Genomic DNA, 20,000 nt, shown 5'->3' on the forward strand with positions numbered 1-20,000 from the left:
ACCGGCCGCTATAAGAACACAGTACAGACTCAGTGACCATAGCGATCTACTCGCTAACTTAGCTAATTCACCATTCGGGCTTTTTTATTTTGCACATTTTTCACTTTACTTTAATTCGTGAGCCAAACTAAACTGAAAAGAACTGACTGTCTCACGCATCAACATATTCCACCTAACGTAACACTACAGCGCCAAAAACTGAGTAATTAAAGTCACTTACTGTGTTCATCTCGTTCTTCTGCCGCAGCCTTTTCAAACCAGTGGGACGCACGTAACGGAACGCCCCGACATGTTCCCTTTCAGGTCCGCGCTGCCAACCCAGGAGCGCTGGGTCACCTAACAGCAAATTACGAAGTAACCCGTATAACCTGTGACCCAATTTCAGTGACGTAGCCGTTTGTTGAAATAACACAGCAGAGTCTTTGTTCCAGTTAAAGATTCTAATAAATTAATGGGTTTAATAAATAACGATTCTAAGACAGTAAGAAACTTTGATCAGTTCTGCTGAGTTTATTGAAAGACCTTTCAGTTTCAACAAACTCTTTACCAGCTGACCTCTCCATGCTTCCCCACAGTGGCTGCTGCTGCCAGGATGGACAGGCTTTAGAGAACACTGGCAAAATCACATTTAACTTTATCAGAAACTGTAGTGAACTTTTTTTAGAGCGGCTTTATAATGTTGAGCTTCTGCTTTAAAAATGTTAACACGACCAAGCGAGACTGTCGTTGTAGCAAATCGAAAGAGTTGTTAAGAAACAATAACAAATATATGATCAGCATAAGAATTTAAGTGAAAAGTTGAATCTCTGATACAGCGGCAAGGAAAACCGTTCTGTCCTGCTCTAGTCTTACAGTAGTTCGTACACTTCCTCACCATTTTTTGAGCTAATGCTGCTGTTTACTTCTCACTGCATTCTCAGTGTTTGCTAGCTGGGTACATAATATCACCTTTTACAGTTAAAGTTTGCTACTGGACTTTACATCATTATACTAGCAGCAGGTTTATAACATACATTACTTACAGGAGCTGCAATACTTCCCGGTCTGGGAAAAGGCCTAAGCTTGGTTTGAGCTGTCCTTAAATAATGCCTGGGCAAAATTCAGACATGCTCAGTAGAACCCTGTTGGAGTGATCCATTTGGAGGGGGGGTTCATGGGATTCATATAGTTTGATTTTTTTTTATTATTATTATTATTATTATTATTATTTATTTAATTTGATCTTATTTTGTGTGTTTTAGCTTATGATTCAAGAATCCATTGTGAACAAGCTTTTCTTGGATTTTGTATTTATTTCAGAAGTTATTATTGATGCTTATTGTTATACTGCAGGGGTGAAGGACTGGGTTGTGCTGGGTTGGGTAGACCAGTGGATGTCTATTTAAGGAGCTCAGTGCATTTCTGTAGGAAAGAGAGGAGATGGTTGGTTGATTGTTCAGCCAATGTATTATCAAAAAAAGTTTAAGTTTATAATATAGCCGGTATTTATTTATTTATTTATTTATTTATTTATTCATTCATTCATTCATTCATTCTCAACATTTTACTTTCTCAACACCTTTCACTAAATTAACATGTTTGCACTGAATGTGCTATTGTGGTTTGCCACAGCTTTTCTTACAATTCACAACCTTGGCAGAGCATTTCTACCCTCACTTGTAAGCAAGGTGTGACAGACAGCACTGTGGATTTTAATCTCTCGTGAAATGTTTCGTAAAAATATTGTTGTGATTTACCCTTTGGGGGCGTGTCTCTAAAGATATGTGTAAGGTGTGAAGCTCTTTTCTTCTGAGTGTGTCCTGTTGACTCTCCAGAGTTGTTGCAAAACACAGAACAGTTTCACAATGTGTGAGTGAACATGAGACTCAGATGTGTGTGTGTGTGTGTGTGTGTGTTTTGTCACCTCTGCACTGGAAGGCTGAGCTGTAAGTCTGTATCTATTTGAATCACATCGTGCTGCTTCTCAGTGCGATCAGCCGACAGCTGAAACCTCTTCAGCTGCAAAACCAGAACCCTAGAGAGAGAGAGAGAGAAAGAGAGAGAGAGAGAGAGAATAAATACACTGTAGGATCACAATCTAGTGTTGAGCTGCTGAGCTGCTCTGTCTATGTTTGTTTCTGTCTCAGAGCAGATCCTGAAGAGCTGCTGAGGCGGTTTCATCAGTAACTACGTTTTTATCCAAGATTTCTTTTTGAAAAATGTTAAACACTTTATAAAGTTTGTTGATGTTGGCTGTAGAAACAGAAAACAGAAATCTTCTGTAACAATAATTCATGAATGGTGACAAAAATGTTTTCCATTCAACTTTAGTGGATAAATTGTTTGTCAATACCTAAAATGTTGTAAAAAAAAACAACACTGGAAATATTTTTATGTTAAAAATGTTGCCTTTGGACAAGCATTTAGTGTCACGTGACAGATTTTAACTATGTCTCTTACAGTAAACACAGACAGCATGGTGGAGAGGTACAGCAGGACTGAGAGGAGATGAGAGCGTTTTTACAGTCAAATAAAGCACAAAATGTCCAACAGGGAGACGAGCAGCTGATAACTGAAGGTCAAATCTATCTCTTGGACATTTAATGCACTGTTTAGACGCAGAGGCCAGTTCTTCATTAACTATGCAGTGAACTAGGTGAGAAGCAGGCAGCCATTTCAGATTCAGCAAAACTTATGCGGCAAAAGTGTTTTACAGGAAATGATGTCATTGTGTAAAGCATTTCATCACTAAAAGTCAGTTTGACAGAAAGAGCTACTGGGCAGAAGCGTTTTTTATGCGTTTTCATTTTATCACTTGCAGGAGCTCTGCTCCACCACAAATACAAACACTCTGTGTCTGCTTACCTGGGCAGTGTGTGGAATGTCCACCTGCAGCTGGCAGAGTTACATCCACACACCTCACACCTGCACTCAATTTCTGCCTCGTCCTACACAAAACAAACACACACAAATATAGAAATCATCAGCTGGGTTTCCATCTAAGCATTTTCATGTGTGTTCTGGCACATTCAGTGAAAACCACTTGATGGAAACTGCAAAGAATTTATGATGGAAACACATTTGCACAAATAAATACTATAAAGAGAATAAAGCCATATGACTGATCATGTGACTCTGTTATTCCCAGCTGTTGCTAGGAAACATGACAGAAGGCAGCAAGTACCAATGTACTGATGTAGAAATTAAAATGAACTTCTATGAAAACACAGTGATTTTAGATGGTAAACAGATTTAAAGCGCCTGCAGCTGATCTTAAGTCACTTTATTACTTCAGTGCATTTTATTTTTGTGAAACACAGTAATAACATTAAACCTAACAGCAAAAAGAAGTTACTGAATGTCAAACATTTCTCTGTAAACTCGCTCCATATTTCTCTGGTGTTCATCATAAAGACAAGGCTTTAAAAAGTGTGTTCATTGCAGAAAGAGACACAGAGAATGAGTGTGAGGTTTTTTTTTTGTTTGTTTTTTTTGTTTTTTTTTTTGTATGTAGACTTCATTTTTCATAAAAAATGCAGAGGATTTTTTCAATGAACATTAACTAAACTTATACTATAGCAGCACCCAATATGTAGAGTAATTACTGTTTTTCTGATCAGAGAAGCGAAAACAGTGCAGACAGTCCGCCCCAGGGGTTTTGGGCTGAGGGCGATTTGTCATCGATGGAGCTTGGATGCCATCGTGTGGTCAAAATGTGAACCCGCAAGTATTAAAATAAGAGATATTTACACGTGTGGAAACATTGTGTAGCTGAGTGACTTCTTGTATTACTGTGTTTGTGAGGCTACGTAAATAAAATGGAAAATAAATGATAATTATTTTAGAGTAATTACAACAACCAAACCACATCATTTCATACAGTCATTTAGAATTTACAATAAGGAGTCTAATGGTCTTTCTCGGACTTGCCTCTTCACGGTTTGACCACAGGATGGCGGCCAAGCTTCACCAGTGACGTGCATGAGCGCTGTAGCACTTATTTCCTACATAAACCCTCTCATACATAGTAATATGTAGTATATAACACACACACACACACATTTTTGTTTTGTACTGTGGACAATTTTTGACATTTCGCCTTAAAAGAAATGCGATTTAGAAGGCTGTGAAACGCTACTACTAATAATGGTATCGTTCATAGTAACAGTTATAATAATACGAGTGATGTTTATTTCATGGCAGTGTTTGCTTTATGTGTTTTCCTTGATTTCTATCGTGTTGCTGTTTTCTCTGTAGCGTCTGTTGTGCGTGGCTCCGCCTCCCGTGCCTAGTTGGTTCCAACTAGGTCCTGTAGGGGAGCATAACAGGCGCGAACGGTGTAGTAGCCTATCATTGATTCCTTTCGCCTTCACTTGAAAAGAAAGTAAGGTAGGATGTCCGGTAGAGGAAAGGGCGGTAAGGGTCTCGGTAAAGGAGGCGCTAAGCGTCACCGCAAAGTGCTCCGCGATAACATCCAGGGCATCACCAAACCGGCTATCCGCCGTCTGGCTCGCCGTGGCGGCGTCAAGCGTATCTCGGGTCTGATCTACGAGGAGACGCGCGGCGTGCTCAAGGTGTTCCTGGAGAACGTGATCAGGGACGCCGTCACCTACACCGAGCACGCCAAGAGGAAGACCGTCACCGCCATGGATGTGGTTTACGCTCTGAAGCGTCAGGGACGAACCCTGTACGGGTTCGGAGGTTAAACGCTCGACTCGATCAACGATAAACCCAACGGCTCTTTTAAGAGCCCCCCCACACCCCCACCAGAAGAGCTTATGGCCCAATAATAATAATGAAAACACCAAACTTTGCCTCCATAGTGATTTGACCTTTTCAAGACAGAGTGATCTTGATTTAATACCAGAATAACGAGTGGTGGTGAATCTTTAACTGGCTTGAAGGCCCCCTGAACATGTTTAAAATTGTGCTAGCATTTTATTTCATGCACTTTCGTGAGTTTCGTGTTGTGCATTAAAATTGTGTGTTTGTGTGTAAAGAATGGTTTAAAAATCTCGTTATATTTGGAATAAACCTGATAGGGACATCTGTATTGTACGTGATACCAAGTAGCTAAGAAGGCGCGGGAAGGTGAACAAAGGATAAGTCTTTAGCTGGGAGGGGGAGGGGAGGGGAGGGGAGGGGCGGGGCGCTGGGAGGGGGAGGGGCGGGGCGCTGGGAGTTGTCCGCCAAGTGAGCCGTTGATTGTTGTCCAATGATCGTCTGTCTGCATTCAGAAGGGCGGAGCTATAATTTGAATATCGGGGTCTAGATAAGCCGGTGCCGGGCGCTCCTCCTCATTTTTCAGTTGAATTCGAAGAAGAGAAAACGATGCCTGAACCCGCCAAGTCTGCGCCGAAGAAGGGCTCAAAGAAAGCCGTGACCAAGACGGCTGGTAAGGGAGGCAAGAAGCGCAGAAAGTCCAGGAAGGAGAGCTACGCTATCTACGTCTACAAAGTGCTGAAGCAGGTCCACCCCGACACCGGCATTTCCTCCAAGGCGATGGGCATCATGAACTCGTTCGTCAACGACATCTTCGAGCGCATCGCCGGTGAGTCGTCCCGTTTGGCTCATTACAACAAGCGCTCCACCATCACGTCCAGGGAGATCCAGACCGCCGTGCGCCTGCTTCTTCCCGGTGAGCTGGCCAAGCACGCCGTGTCCGAGGGCACCAAGGCCGTCACCAAGTACACCAGCTCCAAGTAAGAAGTGACGCCAACTTCATCAAACCCAACGGCTCTTTTAAGAGCCACCCACGTTTCCGCTTGAAGAGCTTTGTTTCCGTTTTATGAATGTCAAGGCTGGGTGTTTGTTCAGAGGTGGGGAGAAGTTCTGCCCGTAGTTGCTCTGTTGTGTGGATAATGGTACGGCTTGAAGTAAATTAAGTTATATAAATGTATATGTGCATATGCACACATACTCCCATTGAGGTGTATGTATATACGCATGTGTGTGTGTGTGTACATACGTACGTACGTACATACACACATTTGTGTATTTGTATTACAAGAGTTGTTTACTTACATATTCCTTTAATGTTCTGTGTGTTTATGCATTTGAAGGCTTTTGCAGAGTGAAATAAGAGGGCAGTGTGAGTGGTACAAAAGGAACGAGCTAGGGAACTGCATTAAAAATAAAAATTATGGTCAATAAATGAATAAACAAATAATGGTTATATTGCATGTCCTGCAGCAGTATGCTGAAGGTAGAGTGAACTTTTCTCAGTTCATTATTGTTGTTTATGAAATGCATGAAAGTAAAATGAGAGTAAGTTAAAGTCAGTTATATGCTAGGCCTTATTAAGTCTGTAATGTAGATCCAAGCATTAGACTCATAATGCAGTTAGAGTAAGTAAAAGACGATCTTAGGCTAATGCTAAAGTGCCAGCAAGCACAGGTAGGTTAAGAGCTAAGCCGTATGCTATTGCTGCTGGTATAGTAAGCAAAAGTAGTTTTATGTAGTTTTATCACTAAGCCTCTGGCTTCTGAAATAGTCAGAGTAAGTAAAGGTAGCTGTGGAGGGTAAAGCCTTAGGCTTCAGAAAAAGGTAGAGTTAAAGGCTTAAAATGTAGACAGAGTAAAGTAGGTTAGAGAGAGTAGCAGTAGCTATGGAGCTACAATTAAATGATGTCAAAGTAAGCTTAGGGCAGGGCCTCAGGCTTGTGATGGTGTTAGATTCAGTGAACTGAGATGTATAGCGAGCCGTTAGACGTATGATGAAGCTATAAAATTAAAATCAGGTACAGAACTGGGCTTTGTGCTCATGTTGTAGTTAGAGTAGGCCAAATTAGCCTTACAGCTAGGCCTCAAGCTTAACATGTATTTAGAGTAATAGTAAATTTCAAGTTAGGCCTTTTTTGAGGTTTATGGTGAAATTAAAGTTAAAGTAGATTCAGGGCAAGACCTTGACTGTTGCTGAGGCCAGAGTTACCCAACTCTTTCAAACTTTTTGATTTACAAACCATTTTCTCCAACTTTCATGACTCCCTTAAACACCATTATTTCCAAAACCTTACATAGTTTCTTTGATTAGCTTTCATGTCATTATTAACATCATTATTTTTTCATATCAAAAATTATTACATTATTTCCAAACCAAGAAGTAAAATATATTTTTAAAAATAATCATAGGCCAAAGCCACAATCAGACCTAGGCCTTTAAACTTTATTCACTTTTTGTATTACTACAATATAGTTACAACTAAGTCCCTCTATGTATGTGCTTTTCTCCTTCAAAGACATTTTAGTTACTTACTTACATGAAACAAACAGGTTCTTCTCTGTGTGTGTGCCTCTTCTAGATGAGGCCTATTTGGCACACACACACACACACACACACACATGGCTCGATATAATAATCCAGTTGCTATTTGCATTTACATGGATGAGAATAGGAGCGGGAATGGGGTAGAAAAACAGCGACGAAACAGGGACTTTCTTTCTTTGTGTCCTTCTTTGTCTTCATCTCTTTCTCTCTCAGTTCAGTTCAGGTTTACGTTACTAACATGACAAATCTGCATTTGTATTGTTAAAGGGGTTACAAACACACAGGACAGTGAGCGCACGAACAGGAGGGAGGGAGAGTCTCCCGCAAAGTTCTCTCGGGAGACCAGAGAGAGTGAGACAACTTCGCGCTTTACATAGTCAGACAGACGCTGGAAAGGTGAGGAAAATGAGTAAATCAAAATATCCCTGGGCTCTGCTGGACTTATAATTTTCTCATTTAAATTAATTGTAAGTTTGTGTATTATTGTATTTTAGATGGATTTGTTGTGTTTGTGTGTACAATGGTATTCACGTGACTTTGTATTGTTCTTTTGATATGTATGTAATTGAAATATTTAATAAAGTTTATTTAAAAAGGAAAATGAGTGACAGGAAACGGAGTAAAGTTTGGACACTTTTTAATGTGATAGACACTTCAAAGGCGGAGTGTAGACTGTGCAAAGTTAAGTGATGTTTTGTTGATGTTGTGTTGTTTCACTGTACAAATTAACAAATAATATACACAATCAGAAATTGGACCTTTTTGTCTGATTTAGATGGGTCTTTGATTTTTGTGTTTTATAATTTATTTTTGTAGCACTCTTTTTCATGTTGAGTATTTAAATAAAGCCATATAAAAATAAATATTTGATATAATGTGTTTTTACATTAGTAATTCACTTTACACATAATTTGGTAATAAATTAATTTAAGCAACAAAAAATCTGAGGAGCCATTTGGGAGCCGAAAGAGCCGGCTGTTTTTAGTGAGCCGAGCCAAAAGAACCGGCTCTCTAAAAAGAGCCGGAATTCCCATCACTAAGTGACACTCGTACATATCTGGCTGCAGTGGACACTGATGGACCTCCTGATATGATTAATAATTCACTTTTATCTTCCAAAGTATTTTACGTATTTTATCTCTCTCTATTTCTTTCTCTCTCACGCACACACACGCGCGCGGGGAGAGAGAGAAGCAGAGGGCTTGGAGAGGAACGGTGGGCGGACCCTAAACTTTGACGACGCTAATATTATTGGTTGTTGAAGGTCATGGCATTTTAGCCAATAGAAACGTAGCAGCTTTGCCTTTATGAAGGGCGATCGGGAAGAGTTGTTCTTCATTTCAGTTTCATTTGAAGCACTGAAGAGAATTGAAAAATGAGTGGAAGAGGGAAAACTGGAGGTAAAGTTAGGGCCAAAGCCAAGACTCGCTCCTCCCGCGCCGGGCTGCAGTTCCCGGTGGGCCGTGTTCACAGGCTTCTGCGTAAAGGTAATTATGCCGAGCGCGTCGGCGCCGGCGCTCCCGTCTACTTGGCTGCTGTGTTGGAGTATCTGACCGCTGAGATCCTTGAGTTGGCCGGTAACGCCGCTCGCGACAACAAGAAGACCCGTATCATTCCTCGTCATCTGCAGCTGGCTGTTCGTAACGATGAGGAGCTCAACAAACTGCTCGGAGGAGTGACCATCGCTCAGGGTGGCGTGCTGCCCAACATTCAGGCTGTACTGCTGCCCAAAAAGACCGAGAAGGCGGCTAAGACCAAATAAACGTTTTTCTTTTTCCTGTTAAATGGTAAACAACCAAAGGCTCTTTTAAGAGCCACCCACCTTAACAACAAAAGTGCGGTTTTCTATTTCTTTATCTCTCCTCATGCAAAAAAGCGGCGGTCTATCGATTGTTACAGGTTGTGTACATTGGGATAAAATAAAAGAATCAAAGCATCACCACGTCCCACGATTGAATACTGAATAGAACTTAAAAGCTCTTATTCTACTCGAACACAAGACGAATAAACAGACCTGGACGTCTGTATAACTATGCGAGTGAAATAACAGGCGTGTAATAATGAATGAACCAAAAATCTGAGTTACACACCGGAGGTGTAAAAAAAAAAAGAATGTGGTTCAGAAGCCCGCCAAGGCGTTGGGGAGTGTCTTGTTACTTGAAAATGTGCGCGTGGCAAACGACGCCCAATAGCGTTTAGCCAACGCGTGGGCAGCCGTCCAATGGAAGACGGGCACATTCAAGACGTCCAATGAGCTGCGCGCAGCTCGAACCCTTAAAACGGCCGAGATATGCGCGCGAAGTTATTATACTTCTTTGTTAGAGAAGAATAGAGTTTGACAACATGGCAAGAACCAAGCAGACCGCCCGTCCAAAAGTGCAAAAAGTGCAAAAGTGCAGTTTTCTTTTTCCCATGTTTGTTTTATTTTATTTTTTTTAAATCGATTGTTACAGAACATCGTGTGTACAATAAGAAGGATCATAGCATCACCCCACGTCCCATGATTGAACACTGAATAAAATGTAGAATATCTTACTCTAACACAAGGCGAATAAACTTACATAAACATCTTCATAACTACGCGAGTGAAGGTGAAATAGCAGGTGTGTAATAATGAATGAACCAAAAATCTGAGAAACATTACACCGGACATGTAAGAAAATAACAATGTGTTTCAGGAGCCCGCCAAGGCTTTGGGGCAGTGTCTTGTGATTTAAAAATGTTGACGCCCAATAGCGTTTTGCCAACGCGGGAGGAGTCGTCCATTGGGGAAGGCGGGCACATCCAAGACGCCCAATGAGCTGCGAGCAACTCTAATACTTTTAAGGACCGAGATGTGCGCGCGAAGTTATTCAATTTCTTTGCTAGAGAAGAGTAGAATTTGACAGCATGGCAAGAACCAAGCAGACCGCCCGTAAGTCCACCGGTGGCAAAGCCCCGAGAAAGCAGCTGGCTACTAAAGCTGCTCGTAAGAGCGCTCCGGCCACCGGCGGCGTCAAGAAGCCTCACCGTTACAGGCCCGGTACCGTGGCTCTGAGGGAGATCCGCCGCTACCAGAAATCCACAGAGCTGCTGATCCGCAAGCTGCCCTTCCAGCGCCTGGTGCGGGAGATCGCTCAGGACTTCAAGACCGATCTCCGCTTCCAGAGCTCTGCCGTCATGGCCCTGCAGGAGGCTAGCGAGGCGTACTTGGTGGGTCTGTTCGAGGACACTAACCTGTGCGCCATCCACGCCAAGAGAGTCACCATCATGCCTAAGGACATCCAGCTGGCCCGCCGTATCCGCGGAGAGCGCGCATAAATTAAACGGCGCGCTCCCAGGTTTCCCCAAAACACCCCAAAGGCTCTTTTAAGAGCCACCTAACTGTTTCAGTCCAGAAGAGTAACTGTCCCAGTCAACCCGAGTTCATTTACGTGCTGTGACTGTGTGAGGAGTGTCCGTAGTGTAGGGAAGTAGTTGAATGATGTGTGCAATACGGACATGTGACACTGGCTTTCTGCCAAGAACTAAACAATAAACAATAATGAACTGAGAAAAGTTCACTCTACCTTCAGCATACTGCTGCAGGACATGCAATATAACCATTATTTGTTTATTCATTTATTGACCATAATTTTTATTTTTAATGCAGTTCCCTAGCTTGTTCCTTTTGTACCACTCACACTGCCCTCTTATTTCACTCTGCAAAAGCCTTCAAATGCATAAACACACAGAACATTAAAGGAATATGTAAGTAAACAACTCTTGTAATACAAATACACAAATGTGTGTATGTATGTACGTATGTACACACACACACACACACACACACACACACACACACACACACACATGCGTATATACATACACCTCAATGGGAGTATGTGTGCATATGCACATATACATTTATATAACTTAATTTACTTCAAGCCGTACCATTATCCACACAACAGAGCAACTACGGGCAGAATAAGTAACTACCGGGGAAAACCGACTGGAATGCGGCACAACCCTAGCTTACACTTTCTCCCCACCTCTGAACAAACACCCAGCCTTGACATTCATAAAACGGAAACAAAGCTCTTCAAGCGGAAACGTGGGTGGCTCTTAAAAGAGCCGTTGGGTTTGATGAAGTTGGCGTCACTTCTTACTTGGAGCTGGTGTACTTGGTGACGGCCTTGGTGCCCTCGGACACGGCGTGCTTGGCCAGCTCACCGGGAAGAAGCAGGCGCACGGCGGTCTGGATCTCCCTGGACGTGATGGTGGAGCGCTTGTTGTAATGAGCCAAACGGGACGACTCACCGGCGATGCGCTCGAAGATGTCGTTGACGAACGAGTTCATGATGCCCATCGCCTTGGAGGAAATGCCGGTGTCGGGGTGAACCTGCTTCAGCACTTTGTAGACGTAGATAGCGTAGCTCTCCTTCCTGGACTTTCTGCGCTTCTTGCCTCCCTTACCAGCCGTCTTGGTCACGGCTTTCTTGGAGCCCTTCTTCGGCGCAGACTTGGCGGGTTCAGGCATCGTTTTCTCTTCTTCGAATTCAACTGAAAAATGAGGAGGAGCGCCCGGCACCGGCTTATCTAGACCCCGATATTCAAATTATAGCTCCGCCCTTCTGAATGCAGACAGACGATCATTGGACAACAATCAATGGCTCACTTGGCGGACAACTCCCAGCGCCCCGCCCCTCCCCTCCCCCTCCCCTCCCCCTCCCAGCTAAAGACTTATCCTTTGTTCACCTTCCCGCGCCTTCTTAGCTACTTGGTATCACGTACAATACAGATGTCCCTATCAGGTTTATTCCAAATATAACGAGATTTTTAAACCATTCTTTACACACAAACACACAATTTTAATGCACAACACGAAACTCACGAAAGTGCATGAAATAAAATGCTAGCACAATTTTAAACATGTTCAGGGGGCCTTCAAGCCAGTTAAAGATTCACCACCACTCGTTATTATGGTATTAAATCAAGGTCACTCTGTCTTGAAAAGGTCAAATCACTATGGAGGCAAAGTTTGGTGTTTTCATTATTATTGGGCCATAAGCTCTTCTGGTGGGGGTGTGGGGGGGCTCTTAAAAGAGCCGTTGGGTTTATCGTTGTTCGAGTCGAGCGTTTAACCTCCGAAGCCGTACAGGGTTCGTCCCTGACGCTTCAGAGCATAAACCACATCCATGGCGGTGACGGTCTTTCTCTTGGCGTGCTCGGTGTAGGTGACGGCGTCCCTGATCACGTTCTCCAGGAACACCTTGAGCACGCCGCGCGTCTCCTCGTAGATCAGACCCGAGATACGCTTGACGCCGCCACGGCGAGCCAGACGGCGGATAGCCGGTTTGGTGATGCCCTGGATGTTATCGCGGAGCACTTTGCGGTGACGCTTAGCGCCTCCTTTACCGAGACCCTTACCGCCCTTTCCTCTACCGGACATCCTACCTTACTTTCTTTTCAAGTGAAGGAGAAAGGAATCAATGATAGGCTACTACACCGTTCGCGCCTGTTATGCTCCCCTACAGGACCTATTTGGAACCAACTAGGCACGGGAGGTGGAGCCACGCACAACAGACGCTACAGAGAAAACAGCAACACGATAGAAATCAACGAAAACACACAAAGCAAACACTGCCATGAAATAAACATCACTCGTATTATTATAACTGTTACTATGAACGATACCATTATTAGTAGTAGCGTTTCACAGCCTTCTAAATCGCATATCGTTTTAAAAATTGTCAAAAACTGTCCAAAGTACAAAAGTAAACAGAACAAGAAAGAAAGAAAGAAAGAAAGAAAGAATGAATTTTGTCAATTGTAATACAGCTCATCTTAATTTAAGAAAAAAAAAAGCACAATTACGAGTCAAAGTGGGCTCGTCTAGGCTGGTCTAAATGTAAAGAAACACACCGTAATGGAGTGAGAGGTCTGTAAGAATAATATAATACCAAAACACATGAAAATGCGTGTGTATTATATGCAGCATAATAATATTAATGAGAAATTATTTTAATTTTCTGTTCTTATTAGCCCGTTTCACGCTGAGATGAACTACAGTCCCCACCATGCACTGTAACATAGTGTGCGTTCTGACTCCCTTCCCCCAGGAATAATCTCAGGGCCAGCAGTTCCACAAAAAGAAAAGATCCCTGGTGTCCAGTTCAAACAAACTCCTCTCAAGGTTTCTTCCTTGATCGGCTCAGAGAGAGTTTTGCTTGATACTGTTGCCCTAAGCGTGCTCACTGGGGGCTTGAGTCCAGGGGAAATGTCCTTCTTCAGATTAGAGGTCACACCAGGGCCAATCAGAGAAGGAAACTGCAGCTAATATTCATGTGTGGCATGAACTGACCTGTCCATGCTCCGCCCTGATGCTGGTTTGGTCCACAGAACTCTACAGAACAATGTAAATAATCTCATTCGACCTAATGAGAAACTGCAGTGCACAGCTCAGTTTGGTCAAAATACCTAAATTTGGAGTGAGTTATTAATTTAAAATCATATAAATTTTGCAGGAATTCAGAATAATATCTGATACAACAACAACACAAAGTTTTAGAATTTTGTAAAGCTGCAAATTTATGACAACAAAAGTGAAGAAACAGTTAAGATTCTTCACTATTTGTAGAGTTGGAGGGGAGGCAGGGAACTGTGACAGAACCCCACCATCTAACGCCCTCAGTTCACCGTCTATGCCCTCACCTACGTCCCGGGCCTCCTCGCCAGGCTCTTCGCACTGCAGTCCTGGCTCCACGGCTGTTGCGCCCTCAACGGCTTGGGCTACGTGGACAACTGGGCCTCGTTTTGGGAACAGCCAGCGCTCTACCGGAGGGATGGCCTCCACCCTAGTCGTCTGGGATCTGTTGCCATCCGCTGACTCCAGAGTGAAGGCCACGTAAGTAGCGTCAAAAATAGAAATGCTACAGCTCATAATGCTAGTGTTACTGCTGAATATAAGGCGATTGCCAGCATTTATACTGTAAATAAGGCAAGTGCTGATACAAATACTTATTCTATAAATACAAATGCTCATAGGTTCCTCCCAATAGAGGCTGTGTCTGTTCCCCGAATAAAACAAAGCAATTAAAAGCCTTGAAAAGTTTGCTTCAGTAACTTGATTAATATCAGACCAGTTATACCAGTTTGCAGTGACAGCAACTTTGGTCTAAAACTAGGACTGCTTAATATAAGATCCCTCACATCTAAAGCCGTTGTTGTAAATGAAATTATTACCGATCACGGTTTTGATGCTCTGTGTCTCACAGAAACATGGATTAGACCCGATGACTTATTTGGTCTAAACAAAGCCACCCTCCCAGGGTGCCACTGCTCGCTGTGCAAACCTCACCCTCACAACCTGACCCCACTGATGCTGTCGCTGCTGCTGTCGCTGCTGCTGCATGAACTAAACTAATCAAATTAATCATTGCTCCACCTGTTTTCCCTGTTTTTTGTACTAACAATGTTTACTATCCGGTGTCGACCAGAGGAGGATGGGTTCCCCTTCTGAGTCTTGGTTCCTCTGAAGGTTTCTTCCTGTTTCTCTTAGGGAGTTTTTCCACTGGCGACGCTCATGGGGGCTCGGACCTGGATTTCTGTCTGTAATGCTGATTTCCTTGTAAAGCTGCTTTGTGACAACACCTGTTGTAAAAAGCACTATATAAATAAACTTTGCTTGCTTGCCGAGCCAAATTCTCTTCTTTTGAAGTTCTTTTTCTTAATATAAGTGATCAAGGAACAAATAAAAATTCCTTTTCACTAGTTACAATTTACAGACTGCCAGGTCCGAATTCTCGGTTCTTACAGGAAGAGTTTCTATCAAGTCTAATAACGCTTTCAAATAAAATAATAGTTGTTGGAGATTTTAATACCCACTTTGACAATCCTCAAGATGCACTAAGCAAGGCATTTATATCTATCAGACTCCATAGGTTTCACCCAATTCATAAAGGGGTCCACACACTACCACAACCACACTCTAGACTTAATACTGACCTTTGGTGTAAACATAGATAACTTAGCCATTCTCCCCCAGAGCACAGCAGTCTCTGACCATTACTTAATCTCATACAAAATTCACTTCAGTAGTAATGTGCATTCATCACCATGTTATCATGTCAAGCGGACAATAACTCCCTCCACAGCTGGTAGCTTTATCAGAAACTTTCAATTATCAGCTTCTGTCAGCTGTCCATCAGATTCTACTGAGTTAGATATTATGACCAAGCTCTTAGAGGATCATTTTCGATCTACTCTAGATAGTGTGGCTCCATTAAAAAGTAAAATAGTAAGGCAGAAAAAACTCGCCCCTTGGTATAATGACAACACTCGGGCTTTAAAACAGAACGCCAGACAACTTGAGCGAAAATGGCGCCTCACTAAGCTAGAAGTGTTCCAGTCCGCCTGGAAGGAGAGCCTTATAGACTATAGAAGAGCACTTGCTACAGCACGCTCAGCCTCTCTCTCCTCTCTCATAGAAAGCAATAAGAATAATCCTAGATTACTTTTCAGCACAATCTCTAAACTAACCGAGAACTAAACAGTTAGTGAACCCCAGATGCCATCAGCCTATAGCAGCAACGATTTTATGAACTTCTTTAGTGATAAAATTGAAAGAATTCATCAGAAAATTCAGAATACGCAATTAAACTCTACAAACCTGCCTCCCCTTAATGCCAGCCTCAACCTTGAAAATATTATAATCACCGCAGAGAGGCTGGAATCATTTACCTTACTTCAAGAAAATGAACTAGTTAAAATAGTTTCTTCCGCAAAATCATCTACCTGTATGTTAGATCTGATTCCTACAGGTTTACTCAAGGAAATTTGCCAGAAATACCAAGCCTATTCTCTCAACAATAAACTCCTCTCTTAGCCTCGGGTACATCCCAAAATCTCTCAAACTAGCAGTAATTAGACTCTGATTAAGAAAGCTAACCTTGATCCCTGCGACCTATCAAATTATAGACCCATCTCGAATCTCCCCTTTATATCTAAGATCTTGGAAAAAATTGTAGCAAAACAATTAAGCTCCTTTTTGCATAGGAATGAAATACATGAAACATTTCAATCTGGCTCTAGGCCACATCATAGTACAGAGACAGCACTAGTAAAAATTGTAAATGATCTGTTATTATTTTCTGACCAAGAAAATGTGTCTCTGTTAGTCCTCCTCGATCTTAGTGCGGCATTTGACACAATAGACCACGCTGTCCTACTAGACAGACTAGAAAACCTTGTAGGAGTAACAGGAACAGCTCTTTCCTGGTTCGGGTCCTACCTCACTGATCGCTATCAGTTTGTTAATATAAACGGTGAATCATCTGTTCTCACAAAAGTAAAGTATGGTGTTCCACAAGGCTCTGTTTTAGGACCTGTATTATTCACATCAAATATGCTACCACTGGGCACCATTATCAGTAAACACGGCATTAATTTCCACTGCTATGCTGATGACACTCAGTTATATTTAGCAAGCGACCCAGATGATAAAATTAAACTTGTTAAGATTGAAGACTGTATAAAAGGACTGGATGTCGAGTAACTTTCTCCTTCTAAACTCGGATAAAACAGAGGTTCTGCTTCTTGGTCCAAAAGCTGCTAGAAACAAACTGTCTGATTTTACACTTAAACTTAACAATTTCTCAGCTGCATCAAGCTCGTCTGTAAAAAGCCTTGGTGTCATTATAGACCCTGATCTGTCCTTCGACGCACACATAACTAATATTACTAGAACAGCCTTCCTGCATCTCCGCAATATTGCTAAATTGAGAAATGCATTTTCTCTACAGGATGCAGAAAAGTTAGTTCATGCATTTATTACTTCAAGGCTGGATGACTGTAATGCCCTGCTGGCTGGATGTCCCAGCAAAAGCCTTAACAAGCTTCAGTTGGTCCAGAACGCTGCAGCCAGAGTTCTTACTAGAACCAGAAAGTTCGACCATATCAGCCCAGTTTTATCAACCTTACACTGGTCACCAGTTAAATTGATTATAAAATTCTCTCTCTGACTTATAAAGCTCTAAACGGACTCACCCCTCAGTACCTGAGTGAACTTCTCTCTCACTATGAACCATCACGCCCACTTAGATCACAAGGTGCTGGTTTACTATTAGTACCTAGAATTAATAAAGTTAAGTCGGGGGGGGGGGAGCTTTCTCATACAAAGCCCCCCAGCTTTGGAATAGTCTTCCTGTTAATGTTCGGGACTCAGACACAGCCTCAGTCTTTAAGTCTAAGCTAAAAACTTACTTGTATAGTGAAGCCTTTAGTAATTAGTTTTCCCTGTCAGTTCTATACCTGCCAGAGTCTCCGCTGCTCTGCTAACACTGTAATCTGTGATCAGTCACCCATTACAGAACTGACACCCATTACAGAACTGACACCCATTACAGAACTGACTCTCTGTGTGTTTTTCCTTTCTTTTCTTTGCCGAGTTGAACAGCTGCCCATCCTGTGCGTCTGATGCTGCTGCCTCTTCTGCCTTGATCGGGTGCCACTGCTCACCAGCCCTCTGGACTGGCTTATCACCATTGAGTCTCCTGCTTTACAACGCCGTGCAAACCTCACCCTCACAACCCGACCCCACTGATGCTGCTGCTGCTGCTGCATGAACTAAACTATTCAAATTAATCATTGCTCCACCTGTTTTCCCTGTTTTTTGTACTATAATACTTTATACTAACAATGTTTACTATCCGGTGTCGACCAGAGGAGGATGGGTTCCCCTTCTGAGTCCTGGTTCCTCTCAAGGTTTCTTCCTGTTTCTCTTTCCTTGCCACTGTCGCCTCTGGCGACGCTCATGGGGGCTTGGACCTGGATTTCTGTCTGTAATGCTGATTTCCTTGTAAAGCTGCTTTGTGACAACACCTGTTGTAAAAAGCGCTATATAAATAAACTTTGCTTGCTTGCCGAGCTCTGAGGCACGAATACAAAGGCTATTTACAGTGAGGCCCGGGTTAGAGGAGGCATCATGACCAAAAACTGGAAACTGGACAGAGGATGGGATACTGGACAGAATGGGAGATGGAAAACTTTAGGGGGTCTCGGTGCAATGGACATTGGTTTAAAATTTAAAAATAGCTTATTGTAAAATGGTAGCACAGGCAAGAGAGGTGCAGTGTGGGTGGGGGACACTAGAAGTTGGTGGAAAAAGAAAGGAAAGGCAAGAAAAAATGTTCCATACGACAAATTAATATATGGCGATTTTACTTTTAAATATGCAAAGCTTAAGATTGACTGGTGTAACTTTTCTAGTAAAAAGATCTATAACGTTATAAGCGAACACATCTATGGAGGTCTCTATCAACACAAACATCTCAATGAAACAGAGAGTAAAATATGTATCAGAAACATAGCATAGCATGGCTAATCAGTGTGGGTCGATTAGCTGTACAATGTGTTGTTAAGCGGAGCTGCTACGTTACCACGAAATTATGTCCAGCTGCTAACTGTAATGAAGATGAGACTATTGAACATCTGTTAATTCATTGTGAACGATCTGTGGATGTGTGGAAAAGGCTAAAAGCTCTGGGTGTTAAATTCGATATAAATGTTAAGTCTATAATGTTTGGAAATTTTGAGGAAAGATTGTCAAAGAATGTTAAAGATTTTTATTGGTTGATTTTATTAGCAACTGTAATAATGGTAAATGATGTAAAATAGTAATACAACAGACGCAAATTCCTGCAGAAGTTGTTTTTAAACAGATAACTTTTAAACTGAAACGACTGCGAACAATGGACAGAAAATCAAAATATCCCTGGGCTCTGCTGGACTTCTAATAATTCTATAATTTTCTCATTTAAATTAATTGTAAGTTTGTGTATTATTGTATTTTAGATGGATTTGTTGTGTTTGTGTGTACAATGGTATTCATGTGACTTTGTATTGTTTTTTTTGTTTTTTTTATATGTATGTAATTGAAATATTTAATAAAGTTTATTTAAAAAGGAAAACTGGACTGGATGGGAGATGTGACACCAGACTGGAAAGAAGACAGGACACTAGACTGGGACAATAATTAAACTGGGTAAACTCCTAGGCCGGGCAGGGAACTGGAAGGGTGGCCGGGCAGAGGGGCAAACGTCTGTGCAAGCAGCTGCCACATCCTGAGCAGCTGGGGTACAACAACCATGGGGGTTGTGCAGGTGAAGTGGCCAAAAGGTCAGGAGGCTCATCAGCTTACAGGTCCAGAGGCCTAGCACGGCCAGCTGGAGGATCTGGAGGCTCGGCAGCAGCAGCCGATGGGTCAAAAACAAATGCACATAGATGGATGGATGGATGGATGGATAGATGAATAGATAGATAGATAGATAGATAGATAGATAGATAGATAGATAGATAGATAGATACTTTATTGAGCCAAAGGAAATGTAGCAGCCAGTAGCACTCACACAAAACAGCACAGTTATCATAATAAGGGTGGTACAATATAAAAAGAAGAATATATACAAAAAATGTATCTACAGGCGTGTATACAACTAGAAACATACAAAAAAATATGCAATAAGATCCATCCTGAGATAAAAAAGGCAGTCAAGTCAAAGGTTTGCACAGCGTTGTTCAGTGTGAAGCTCCATGGTGGTCGAAACGGTGCAGATCAGCCAACAGAGATGGAGTTTTGATGACTCTAAGCTCTGGTGGCTCCCACGTGGCAAACGTCACTCAGGGGCTCAAGTAAAGGGAAAGAGAGAGAGAGAGAGAGAGAGAGAGAGAGAGAGAAATTGATTATCAGGACAGGCCCATTTATAGAGAGATATTAGTGAGTTAATAGTGCAACA

The 20,000-nt window shown here is 42.3% G+C and overlaps 4 protein-coding genes and 1 pseudogene across 4 annotated transcripts; 3 read left to right on the forward strand and 2 right to left on the reverse strand.

The window, feature by feature from the left end:
- The first annotated feature begins 4,202 nt into the window (after positions 1-4,202).
- On the forward strand, positions 4,203-10,577 carry LOC118796773 (annotated as a pseudogene).
- Positions 5,145-5,728, forward strand: LOC118796767 (histone H2B). Its single transcript, XM_036555870.1, has one exon. It carries the CDS (start codon positions 5,311-5,313, stop codon positions 5,683-5,685), a length of 375 nt encoding a protein of 124 aa, XP_036411763.1. The 5' UTR covers positions 5,145-5,310; the 3' UTR covers positions 5,686-5,728.
- On the forward strand, positions 8,436-9,269 carry LOC118796763 (histone H2A-like). Its single transcript, XM_036555864.1, has one exon. The coding sequence runs from the start codon at positions 8,621-8,623 to the stop codon at positions 9,005-9,007; it is 387 nt and encodes a 128-aa protein (XP_036411757.1). The 5' UTR covers positions 8,436-8,620; the 3' UTR covers positions 9,008-9,269.
- Positions 10,572-11,825, reverse strand: LOC118796765 (histone H2B). Its single transcript, XM_036555868.1, has one exon. The coding sequence runs from the start codon at positions 11,744-11,746 to the stop codon at positions 11,372-11,374; it is 375 nt and encodes a 124-aa protein (XP_036411761.1). The 5' UTR covers positions 11,747-11,825; the 3' UTR covers positions 10,572-11,371.
- Positions 11,826-12,327: 502 nt separating this feature from the next.
- Positions 12,328-12,685, reverse strand: LOC118796768 (histone H4). Its single transcript, XM_036555871.1, has one exon. The coding sequence runs from the start codon at positions 12,656-12,658 to the stop codon at positions 12,347-12,349; it is 312 nt and encodes a 103-aa protein (XP_036411764.1). The 5' UTR covers positions 12,659-12,685; the 3' UTR covers positions 12,328-12,346.
- Between the last annotated feature and the right edge of the window lie 7,315 nt (positions 12,686-20,000).

Source organism: Colossoma macropomum, unplaced genomic scaffold (genome assembly GCF_904425465.1).
Source record: "Colossoma macropomum unplaced genomic scaffold, Colossoma_macropomum, whole genome shotgun sequence".
Taxonomy (NCBI): Eukaryota; Metazoa; Chordata; class Actinopteri; order Characiformes; family Serrasalmidae; genus Colossoma; species Colossoma macropomum.

Excerpts from the sequence above, each read along its gene's own strand:
- LOC118796767 (XM_036555870.1), top strand. The coding sequence starts at position 5,311 with ATGCCTGAACCCGCCAAGTCTGCGCCGAAGAAGGGCTCAAAGAAAGCC.
- LOC118796763 (XM_036555864.1), top strand. The coding sequence starts at position 8,621 with ATGAGTGGAAGAGGGAAAACTGGAGGTAAAGTTAGGGCCAAAGCCAAG.
- LOC118796765 (XM_036555868.1), bottom strand. The coding sequence starts at position 11,746 with ATGCCTGAACCCGCCAAGTCTGCGCCGAAGAAGGGCTCCAAGAAAGCC.
- LOC118796768 (XM_036555871.1), bottom strand. The coding sequence starts at position 12,658 with ATGTCCGGTAGAGGAAAGGGCGGTAAGGGTCTCGGTAAAGGAGGCGCT.